The 12,226-nt window shown below is 32.9% G+C and overlaps 3 protein-coding genes across 4 annotated transcripts in view; all 3 read left to right on the forward strand.

Annotated features, from left to right (window-relative positions):
- Window positions 1-389: 389 nt before the first annotated feature.
- On the forward strand, window positions 390-3,390 carry LOC135844508 (sodium- and chloride-dependent taurine transporter-like). The gene is made up of 9 exons (XM_065362727.1): window positions 390-682; window positions 764-895; window positions 1,142-1,376; window positions 1,682-1,830; window positions 1,912-2,030; window positions 2,104-2,583; window positions 2,674-2,877; window positions 2,954-3,127; window positions 3,210-3,390. The coding sequence occupies exons 1-9, from the start codon at window positions 508-510 to the stop codon at window positions 3,270-3,272; spliced, it is 1,731 nt and encodes a 576-aa protein (XP_065218799.1). The 5' UTR covers window positions 390-507; the 3' UTR covers window positions 3,273-3,390.
- A 165-nt stretch (window positions 3,391-3,555) lies between these two features.
- On the forward strand, window positions 3,556-5,905 carry LOC135844509 (uncharacterized). Its single transcript, XM_065362729.1, has 7 exons — window positions 3,556-3,723; window positions 3,842-3,998; window positions 4,081-4,264; window positions 4,337-4,564; window positions 4,639-4,794; window positions 4,870-5,075; window positions 5,147-5,905. The coding sequence occupies exons 2-7, from the start codon at window positions 3,849-3,851 to the stop codon at window positions 5,225-5,227; spliced, it is 1,005 nt and encodes a 334-aa protein (XP_065218801.1). The 5' UTR covers window positions 3,556-3,723; window positions 3,842-3,848; the 3' UTR covers window positions 5,228-5,905.
- Window positions 5,906-10,815: 4,910 nt separating this feature from the next.
- LOC135842350 (prestin-like) overlaps window positions 10,816-12,226 on the forward strand; it is a 28,465-nt gene continuing 27,054 nt past the window's right edge. The window contains exon 1 of one of the 2 annotated variants that reach the window (XM_065359769.1): window positions 10,816-11,026. The gene's annotated coding sequence lies outside the window, so the exon portion shown is untranslated. Of the gene's footprint in view, window positions 11,027-11,114; window positions 11,281-12,226 lie in introns of those variants that run through there. The other variant, XM_065359770.1, reaches the window with a different exon arrangement.

Here is a 12,226-nt window from a genome sequence, read left to right on the forward strand (position 1 = left end):
CCTACTCTACTTCATTTGCTACAGGTAAAACAGAAAACCATTGTCAAATCAATCCAATTCAAAAATTTGCAAACTCGACACCAAAAACGAAATACTGGAGATCTAAAATATCAACCTACCAAAACTGAGAAGAAAACTTTTATAATCTCACATTTACCAAATATTCACCAAAATATTATTATGAAATACGACACTCATCTCGTCCACTAAATTTACTTTTTAGCTGTACCCAAAACTAATTGGTTTAATTGATATAAAATGAGATGGAATTCTTAGGAAATAAATGTACGACGGTTAATATTTTAGTAAAGACGTGCTATATATATTTCCACCATCACAATGCTTTTAAATTGATTATATCCTGTTTCCCATTAAGTTTAACACTACACCATTCATTGTGATTCGTTATATGATCCATGGCTATTTATGATAAATGTATTAAGCGAATACGTATATTGTACGAATTAAGAGTATGACATAGCTGGAATTTGGTTTTCATTGTTCACGATGACCGAAAAAAGTGAAAATATTGACATCGGTTTAAAAACAGACAATGATGGAAAATCATACGTCAGAGAGAAATGGGCCCATAAAATAGAATTCGTCTTGTCAGGAATAGGGTTCGCTGTGGGGCTCGGAAATGTTTGGAGGTTTCCATACTTATGCTACAAAAATGGCGGCGGTAAGATGAATTTTGATTTTTTTTTTATTCTCAAATGCCTAAAATGTATCGATGATTTACCTACCTATAATACTTTCGTAGGAGCATTTCTGATACCATTTTTCGTATGCTTGGTTACCGGTGGTATACCTATTTTTTTGCTAGAAATTGGTCTCGGTCAGTTGACCAGCGAAGGAGGTATTACAGCTTGGAATATCTGTCCTGTATTTAAAGGTTAGTCCTTAAATCATGCTTAATTGAAATGATCGATAGGAGCGCACGCGTGTAATAAACCGTCTCCTTCATTAGGTTAATGTCCAGTTCGGTCGGACTTCGATGGACTAATTTAATATACCCGCATACTGCGCTGTCTCTCTTGCTTATTTATATTCATATTTCATATTATGGTGCCTTCTTAATGCAATCAATTCATTGAAAAGAGAAAAGATTAATTTTATAACGAAAAATACTTGTTTACAGGAATTGGTTATGCAACAACTATAGTTTGTTTTTTACTCAATGTGTACTACATTGTAATACTCGCGTGGGCTGGTCATTATTTTTATAACTCTTTCAACTCGGTGTTACCTTGGAGCACCTGTGACAATTGGTGGAATACGAAAAATTGCTTTGTACCGAAGATTCAGCTGAGAGAGAGTTTTGTAGCAGGAAATAGTTCTATAAGAAGAGTCGACTCTGTTGTTGAGTATTGGGAGTATGCATTTGTGTTTTCTTTAATCAAAAATTCAAACGAACATTTCTTCTTTGAACACATCATCAATACATTTAGTATAAGTAAAAAAATTACATCGAATTTTAATTCGAATAAATTACCAGCACAAACTCACAAAGACATGGGGATCAGTTACACCTAGGTAGTAAATAGGTAGGTACAGGTACGACGCCTATTCACAAATTGACTGTCGATTAGTAATTCGTAGTACCTACTGCTATAAACAATGCAAAAAAATGTGAATTGTGCAATAAAATGTATCGTGTATTGTTTTGCGAATGTTGCAGGAGACGAGTATTAAGAATCAGCAGCGGAGTCGACGAACCAGGTGGTTTACAATGGGAATTAGCGTTATCGCTCTTGATAGTATGGATTTTAATCTACTTCTGTGTCTGGAAAGGTATAAAGACATCTGGAAAAGTTGTTTATTTTACAGGTAATGCACCAAATTCAAATCTTGACTGTTTTGAGAAGCTGTAGGTATACATTAGGTGATTTTTTTCGGTTCTTTTTACAGCTGTTTTTCCTTACGTAATGCTGACGGTGCTGTTTTTCCGAGGTATCACTTTGGACGGTGCATTGGACGGTATAAAATTCTACCTGAAACCCGATTTCAGTAAAATAACAGAACCACAGGTAGATTATGAATAAATTTTATAAAACTCCAGCAAAAAGAAAAGTTCTTAAATTCCATTCGCTCTAATCACAGGTTTGGATTGACGCCGGAACTCAGATATTTTTCTCGTACGCGATCGCTCTAGGATGCATGATTGCTCTCGGATCGTACAATAAATTCAATAATAATTTCGTCAAGGACTGTTTCATCATCGCAGCAACCAACACGAGCACCAGTTTATACGCCGGATTCGCCATATTCAGTGTACTGGGTTACATGGCTAAAGAACAAGGAGTACCTATCGCTCAAGTCGCAGAATCTGGTCCTGGACTAGTGTTCATAGCATATCCAAAAGCTGTCACTCAAATGCCATGGTCTCCGGTGTGGTCGATGTCATTCTTCATGATGATCTTGCTGATTGGCGTCGATTCGCAGTTCGTTGGCGTTGAAGGGTTTATCACAGCTGTCGTCGATATTTTTCCCAATTATTTTAGAGTTGGAAAAAGAAAAGAGAAGTTCATCGCTTACGTGTGTTTCTTCAGTTACTTGATAGGACTATTGATGGTCACAGAAGTGAGTTCATAATAGCTTACATCCTTGCAGATCAAAATTAGACGAATAGGAAAGAAAAATCTGATTTACCTACTTACACCTTTTTTCCAGGGTGGAATGTACGTTTTCCAAATATTCGACTTTTATGCTGCCAGTGGTATGGTTTTACTTTGTATTTGTTTCTTCGAATCTATCTGCATTGCTTACTTCTACGGTGTTGATAAATTTTATGACGATATCACAAGAATGGTAGGATATCGTTTGATGCCATGGTTCAAATACTGCTGGATGTATTTCACACCAGTTATCACTTTGGTGAGTGAATTGAACTTGAAATGAATTAAAATGCAAAATGAATCAATGCAAAAACATTTCGTACTCTATTTTACAGGGAATTATGATGTTCTCAATTTCATCGTCGTTAACTTTAACTTATAATCGAGTTTACCGATATCCCAACTGGGCTATGGCTATTGGATGGACGATGGCTTTGATACCCATTATCTGTATACCCATTTATTTCGTTTATTATTTATTCACGAGACCCGGAAATAATATAAATGAGGTAATTAGGTATTTATAAAAAAATATCTCAAATAATAACTGAAATATTAGCTTAAAAATCGATCAATTTGAATGACTTACAGAAATGGAAGAAAGCAACGGAGTCTCTGATACCAGAAAAACACAACGATGTCCCAATCTCTTGACGATAGAAGAATAATTTGCGATATTTAACTATAAGTAGCTCGAACTTTTTAATACTTTTGTATTTCAAAACAATGGTAACGTTTTAAAAATGAAAAATAAAGGTTAAAAATCATCGTTCATGATTGCTTTCTAAAAAAATCACGTAATTTTTTGAAAATCGGCGCCATTCGCCTTCGTTTCTCTCTTCTCTCAGTTCTGTTCTCTCTCTCAGTTTTCTTCACAAAGTACGCTATCTGTCGTATAGAACAATTATTATTCTAAAGATCGAGTGTTTTCTAGAATGAAATCCCAAAAAGAAAACTCGTAAATAGAAATTCTAATTCAGAAAATCTGATGATTGTTGATCTTTTTTTTCTAAAAACGAGTGAATTAATAATCAAGTTTTGCCTGTAATAATCAATTCTTAGTTCAATTTTTGTGCTATTCATCGTAAAAGAATACTACTTGATGGTAAGATAGCTTATGCATTATTAGATCAAGCACACCACATTCTCATAATCATAACACTCTAAAAATCATGTATTCCATAATCTATACATCTGGGTAATCTCCGATTAATTATTTCCAGTATCAAAATGACTAGCGAAAGAAATCAATCCGATGAAAACGTCGTCTCAGCCGGCGGATCAGGCCCAAGTACTGCTACTTTGCAACAAATGTTAGCTATATCTACTTCTCTGACTAACGAACAAAATCCAAACCCTACCGGACCTGTGGATAAAGATGTAAGTATAAGTAACGAAGTATTACTCACAACGTATCGCTAAACTTGATCTGAAATATCTCAATATCGACTTAACTTTTCAGAGGATGAAATTCTTCTTCGAAAGCCTTCAAAGCATCCAAGGCAGTTACCAAGATGATATAGAAGTAATCAAGCACAGTTTAGCCGAACTGAAAAGCTGGTCTGGTGATAATTCGTCGCTGGAAAGTTGTACTTTAGCGTTACAGAATATCATGGATCTCGTCGATCACATAGACGTAGCATCAGGTAGAGTTTATGTTCAGTTTGAAATTCACTACGATGAAAAAGACACTCGATAACTGATTATTTACGTTGCAGATTTTATGAAATTGAACGGGTTTGCGGTGGTTAGCAGATTTTTAAGTGTTGATGATCCAGAAGTGATTAGAATGTCGGCTGAAATTATCGGTATTTCGTGTCAGAATCATCCTCTGTGTCAGAAAGCTGTCGTAGATCATCCTAAAATATTCCCCGATTTGTTCTCTGTCTTGCAGTCGAGTCAGTTGAAGGATGGTGTTAAATTGAAAGCTGTGTTTGCCCTATCTTGTGAGTTTTTCCCCAAGAAAAATCCTACAACTCATGATTTGAATGTTTTTAAACGATGATTCATTTTGTTACAGCTTCTATTCAGAATAATCCTGCTGGCCACGATAAGTTTAAGAAATTGAACGGCTATGACGTATTCCTAAGTATACTAAAAACTGCCGATATTCCTCTAAGGTTGAGAATATGCTTCGTATTCGACTGCTTGTGTTCGCAATTTCCCGAAATCAAATGTAAGTATTGTACATACGATACCGAAAGCCTCTGTCAATACCATAGAGTACTAATTTTACTGCTAAATTTCACAGCTAACTTGCTCGAGAAACATTACGTCAATTATTTAGTCGAATTATTGACTCTGATTCCTCTCGAAGAACCTAAAGAAACAGTACTTAACGCGATGCTGACATTTATCGAAGGATTTTACGACGCTATATGCGAATGTAAAAAAGAAGAACATAATTTGAAACCAATTCTCGAATACTTGATCGCTCACTATAAAGATGAAGTAGTTGTAAGTAGTTCGAAAATGAATTCTTGACCAATTTACTGAATTTACTCTGTAACTGTGTGTTATTTTTTAAGGTTGAAAAAGAAAAAGCAATCCGCCTCAAAGAAGAACTCGATCGGTTCGCGCCTGAAGGGGAACCAAACTTGAAAAAATAACTCGTCGTATCGATTGGTCGGACGTTTTAAGCGTGTTTTCGATTTTATCCTGTGCCGAGGTGATATATAATTTGTTTTGCATGAGACCAGCATGTTGACCGAATGTATCTGTATCTTGGTTTCAAGACTCGAATTCCTCTTAATCTGTCTTTCTTCTATTTTTTTTCTACTGTATTATTGTTCTGTCTCGGTTCTAAGATAAGTTACGTAGATACGTAGTATTTTGTTTGATTGTTGAAACTGTGTGTTTGACGAAAATACAGAGCTGCCACCTCATTCCTTCAATAAACACTACATTCCAACATGAAGAAAACACTAAAAAGCACTTGGATGCTTTTTTGATCCAATTACATATTTCCTATGGACACCTGGAAGGGGGGGGGGGTCGAAAAAATAATAATTTTTCAAGTAGGATTTCGTTGGTAAATTAACGATTTTTCTGATGAATTTGATGATTTTACCCAGGAATTTGAGGAAATTTGATTAAAAACAGCTGATCAGAAATCCTTCGAAAAAATAAAAAGATCAACTTTTTAACAGCAGTCAAAAAAACACCAGATTTAGTGAAAATGCACTGGGGTTGGCAGCTCTGCGAAAATAACCGACTGGAATCGGAAATACATCTGTGTAATATTTCAATATTTTGTAAAAAGAGTAATATACGTGTTTATATTTTAATTATTCGTTGTACGATTTGTTATGCGTGTGTGAATTTATGTGCAAAAATTCTCAATGCTTAGTACACAAGGTTCTGATATCAACGAGTCAGCGAATGTGATTCATATAAGTGAGGAGAATAACCCGAAGATGTGCGTTTTTTAAAAATGATTTGAAAACGTAATTCGTTGACTTACTATACTATTGTTATGTACGTACCAGGAAATTTAGAATTTTGTTTTCGTTTGTTGATTAATAAGTACGTGAGATTGTTCCAAATTTTAAAAATTATCCAGGAATACATTAAGAAGTATGAGAGAATTGAGAGATTTTGGATCGTGGACGTGTACTTCTGATATCATTATTAGTGAAAAATTCACGTTTCAAGGGCTGTCAAAAAGGGACGAATATTATTTTCTGGATACTCGGTTTCATTGGTAATGATGTGTGATCTGATTTTTTTCAGTCTCAACTTGTCGACGCATCTGTGAAACCGTACACAAGATTTATAACGACGGCTTCGAGATTTCTTTTTTCAAAATTTGAAAGTAACCCTGGCCGAGTGGCCGTTGTTCCATTGCAATGGGCAAGTTTAGTATCCTTTTCACTCTCTTCTCCTCTCCTCTGAATCAATATGACATTTTGGTTATTTGAATGTTGCTTGCCTGAAAAGCTTGAACTTATTCTGAGTTTTTCTGATTTTTTCCTTTTTTTTCTCGATTTGAAAACAATTTATGCATCGAAATTCTTCTGTTGACCTCGATATAAACTGATAAATCTTACCATTTAAAAAAAAAATATCATGAAAGTTGCTCCTTAGGCTTATCTTTTACTTCACTGCCATAAGTGAATTAAAATCTCAATGCTTATTTTCTGCCATTGACCCCCCCCCCCCCCGCCTTTATTCGCAGAGAATTTGCAATTTCAACCCATTTAATGAATCAGCGAGCAATAACATGAAAATATTGTATTGTACCTACGATTTTCAGACAATACGTTAGTGAAGTTGCATAAGTTGTTCTTTCAAGGTGTTATTAATTCCACATGTGAGTCATTTTCAGAACTGCTGTGTTTTTGGAACAGAGCCATATGCCATATTATATGGTATAGTTTAGCATGAAATAATCTATTTGAAAAATTTATATGTATCAACATAATTTTGTCATACCTACAGTATCTACACTAAAGTTTTGTTGAAATAATTTCAACTTCTTCAAATTGGAAAACTGATAGAGCGCACGCAGGTTTCATAAAAAGAGAAAAAAAAACGTTGATTTTTTTGGCGATTCATATGACTCATATGAGAATAAATGTTTGTAAGTAATACAAAAAGAAAGTCAGGGAGAAATTCAAGTCGAATCAAAAGTTCAACCTACATACAAAGAATTGTTTTTTTCGATGGTCAATAAAATTTAAATTTATTTTTCAGTTTTAACGTGTTTTTGACACATTTTATTGCATTTTTGGCAGGTTTCGTTGAAATTTCGGTACTTTTTGATAATTTTCAGTGATTTTAATGGGCAAATTTCGTTGATATTTCATTATTTCATTAATTTTCAATAATGTTAATGCTGTTTTTGTGCACTTTTGCATCGATCCAGGTTTTCAACACTTCTTTATTCATTTTCGTAAAATTTTATTGAATTTTTTTTACCTTTTGGTAATTTTCAGTAATTTTAGCGTTTTTTGCGGTTTTTACTTAGATTTTAACGCCTTTTTAAATTTTTCATGCATTTTCGGCAGATTTTTTAAAAATTTTGGTATGTACTGCTTGGCAATTTTTTTAGCAATTGTAATGCCTTTTTGAATATTTTTACTTCATTTCCCCACTTTTTCATGTCTTTTCTGCAAATTTCTTTGAAATTTTATTAGTTTTTTTTTGTAATTTCATGTCTTTTCTGCAAATTTCTTTGAAATTTTATTAGTTTTTTTTTGTAATTTTCATAGATTTTAGTGCTCCGCTGATCCCTGTAACGCTGATTCGCGTCACGTTAATTTGTGAAAACTTTAGAAAAAAATTGTTGAATTTTCCACTTTTGTTAGATTTTTAAAAACTTGGAAAAAATTGATAAATTTCAAGTACCTAATTCTGTCTGACTTTTAAGAGCATAGAAAAATTATGACAAATTTTTAACATTATGTCAGACTTTTAAAAATTTTGAAAAAATCACTAGTTTCTAAAAATTCTTTACACTTATTTTTTGATAATTTTGTTGAAGTTTCATTAATTTTTGTTCATTTTGAGTATTTTTGCATTACCTATTTTAATCCTTTTTTAAAACACTTTCTCATGTATTTTTGGCAAATTTCACCAAATTTTCATCATTTTTTGATGATTTGCCTTGCTATGATTTTGAAGCTTTTTTATTTTAGAGGTTTTTCATCAATTTCACACGTTTTTAAAACTTTTTTGTGCATTTTTTTTCTGTTTCAAATTTTATTTTGTTCGATATTTTTTTCAAGTGTTCGAAATGAATTGCAGTTGCTAATAATTTGATTTCCACTCACTTTGAAATACCCAATATAAAAATTCACTTTTTTGGATGTTTGGAATCTGACTTTATACGAGTACCTACAAGTTTTTGAGTAGGAATTAAATTTCGGAGGAAGTAGTTTTTTATGCAATATTCTCTTCACAATTTCCAGTTTCGCCATGAAATAGGATTTTTTTGCTTTAAAATAACACACATATTTGGGAGGAGCAGAAGTTAGAAGTGTGCTCAAAAAGTAAAACATAATATTGAAGTGTAAAAATTTTTTACCAAAAAAATAATGATTTTACTAAAATTTTCAAAAATTGAAAAATTCAAGTACTTGACTGGAATTTTGGGATTTCAAAGTAAATAATTACATGTTTTCCAAAAATGCAACTTTTCGTTCAAAAAATCTACGCACTCAAATGAAATTGTACAAAAACTTGAGTTTAGATTGCACGTTTTTGTATCTGAAAGGGGAAGGAGAAGGTAAGAAAAAATTATTGAATTAAACATTTCAGCGTTACGTTTACAAAGCTTTGCTTTCTGCCAAAAACACCAACAAATCTTCCTTCGTGTCAAAATTCATTTAGTAGTCTGGTTTCTTGCTGAAAATGGTCGCTTTCTGTACCTACGTTTTTATATCCATAAATTAGCCAATAGTCTCGCTTTTTTGCCAAGAAATCTCATTTGTTATCAGCAAATTTTTTTTAAAAATCTCATTTTCAACAAAGATTACGAAAAAGGCTCATTTTTTCGACTTATCATTTTCCAAAAAGTCATTGCTTCGAAGCCTGGAGAAACTTATTTTATTCAAACCTTCTGTTTCTGCTTTGGGGTACGTAAGTTTCCCTCAGAAATTAATCATTTAGCAAAAGTTCGATTTCAACTAAAAAAATTGGAACATTTTCTAATTCTTTCAATCATTTTTTCGATTTGTTGTTGTTGTTGTTGTTGTTTTTTTCGAGTCTTACCTAACACAAAATCTATTTCTTATTTCCTCCGAATACCTACTTTAAATACAAACAAATCTTTGTCCAAATGTCCGGTTAGGTACTCAAAATGCAAATAAATTTACAAACAAAATGTACAAATACTAAACACTGTTGTGAAAACAGCAAGACTTATTTATAGATCTGAAAATTTCTCAACCTCCTGCTCTCCAAATACCCAGATAGGTACACAGAAAACTGCATTAAAATTTCAAATAACTTACACGTGAACCCGACAAGAAATCGAAAAAAATGACATTGAATCAAGAGGAAAAACTTCATCATCTTCATCATATTAAAAATTATTGCTTCGTAACGTAGCAAAAAATCGCTATCTATGACACTTTATAATAAGATAGCCATATAGGTGATGAGAAATTTTGCTGAAACATTTCAATATTTTGACCTTTCTGTAAGAACATTGCTAAAAAAAGACGACACATAGAAGCTTTCTTCTCGTATATTATTGTAATTTCTCATACATAGTAGCCTGTTGGAAGTCTGTCGTGATTACTCGGTTATCGTATTCTGTATATCTTTAGCCTATCAGATGACATAATAATTGAAACAATGTTTAAATCATGATGCAACTGTAAACGCGATAGATACGTTTAACTATTTAGTCGCATATGTAGGTATCAAATATCGTAATTCAATTTTACGAGTTACCTGCAGTATCGTTTTTAATATACGTACTTACATGCGTATATTGTGATGATTTTCATGTCAGTGGTGTTCTTGTAAAATTTATTTTTAATTCGACCACGTAGTCTATCAATTTTTATGTACGCTTATAGGTAGTAGGTACCTATTTAATTAGGATGCTGATTGCTTACGTACGAAAATGCAGATGTGATATTATAGGTGAACTCGTGTAATTTTTCATGGTACCATTTTCATTAGTCGATAATACAAATGATTCTTTGTATAAACGATTATGCTCGTGATTACAATATCGATTCACGTTTTTATTAAATGACTCGTGAATTTATTTAGAAAATTATCTCAGGTTCCAAAATACTGTTTATGTGTCGGTAAAAGCACTCTAAAAACATATCAAAAGACCAAGAATTTATAAACCATACAAAGCCAGTATAATATATTTCCTGCTAATGATGAAATATTCATACTTTGGATACTTGATATTAAATTTATTGAAACAATAAGTCAATAACATGGTCCGGCTGGGCTCACATATAATATAAACTCTACCTCTCCAAGCCCCCAAGCACCTATCTCATTTATCAAATTATATACATTGAAGGAAAAAAAATGAAAACCAAAACAAAAAAGATCATCATTTTTATTTATATGAAAAAAAAAAGGCAATCTGTACGTCGAGCTCGACTGGTCCATATACGATTGATAACAGGTTAAGCGTGCGAATGAGAGAGGGAAAGATAACATGAATTAACAGGTACTCGGCAGGGTAAAAGGGGCTTTAGGTCTGCATGAACGAACCATACTAATGGTTAGTTAATGGTAAATTGTACGTACGTTGCGTTGGTTAACTCGGTCCGTTCCAAGGTTTAAAAGAGAAACAGGTGTAATATGCTTTATACTATAAAGTAATTAAAAAAATTTTCGCATTCATTTAATCAAACACGATGTGCTCGGTTGGGAATTTTTTTCGCGAAACATGCTCCGGCTAAAAGAATTTACCAATTTTTATCTAGGTGAGTAAGTGTGAATTTTTTTCATAATTTTTTCGAAGGGTGTTTCGAATTGATCGTCGATTAATCGTACATCTGTTTAAATATTACTTTTTCGCGATTACGTCGGTAAATTTCACGATTCAAGAAGTCATCGTTGTGCATGAATGTGTTTTTGTGCAGTTTAAATCGAATTTAACGACGTTAAGGTTGGAAATTTTTTTCATCATGGTTAAATTTTCTCTTTTAAAATGTACCATAAGAAACGATCGAAATTTGTAAGTATTTTTTTTTTCGTTTAATTTCGAGTGGTTTTGGGGGTTTGAAATTTTTTTTAAGGGATGAAATTCATTTTATGTGATAATTTGTCGTTAAATTTTGATTTTGATAATTTAATCGTGAAGTGAACGAAGATTTGAGTCAATTAATTGCAATACGATTGATTTTCAATTTGTGTAGGTAATTAATATATAAATCAATTGTGTGATGAAAATAATAAACCTCGAACGTGAATATTCTTCACCTTGACATAGTATTTGCCTTGGCAAAGGAAGAAGAAGATAAAAAATATGATCGTATTAGGGTGAAGAGTGCATAGAATGTGAAATTGGCACCGAATAGTTGACTAGGTCGATCTGAGGTAAACCTTCGTACGAAAAAAAAATTAAAAGCCTTTTAATTGCAGACGATGAAAAGGATAATTCTCAACCTTGTAATACTTGCTTCGAAGATCAAAAGCGTACAATAGGGAGGTTGACTCGACTTTGTCAAGGGTTTCTTAGTGATAAATATCCCGAAGGGTTGCACGATGATGATGCTGATAAAATGATTGAAACAATTGTATCATTTGGGGTCTGCTGTGAATCTGGTTTGGAGGAAAGAGATCTCGTAGGTAATTGGTACGAGTTCTTATCATGTAAGAGAAGAAGATGAGGTTTCCGATGAAACATGTGTGTATAGTTTACCCGACTGCTGTGCGAACTTGAACATTTGATCGAAACCGTCTTCTGTTTACATCTTCCCTCATCATCATCTTTTACACAATAGTCGTAATTGTATTCAAACCGAGTGAACTGACACTTCCTGATAATATCTATATTATACCGATGTTAACTGTCTGCATCCTTTTTGATTATATTATTTTTTTTCTTACGTATGAAAATTTTTGACTCCAAGTCACGTGTATCATTATGTACCTATCTTGGTTCTTTACCTACCTCCTAT

The sequence above is a fragment of the Planococcus citri genome, chromosome 4 (assembly GCF_950023065.1).
Source record: "Planococcus citri chromosome 4, ihPlaCitr1.1, whole genome shotgun sequence".
Classification (NCBI taxonomy): domain Eukaryota; kingdom Metazoa; phylum Arthropoda; class Insecta; order Hemiptera; family Pseudococcidae; genus Planococcus; species Planococcus citri.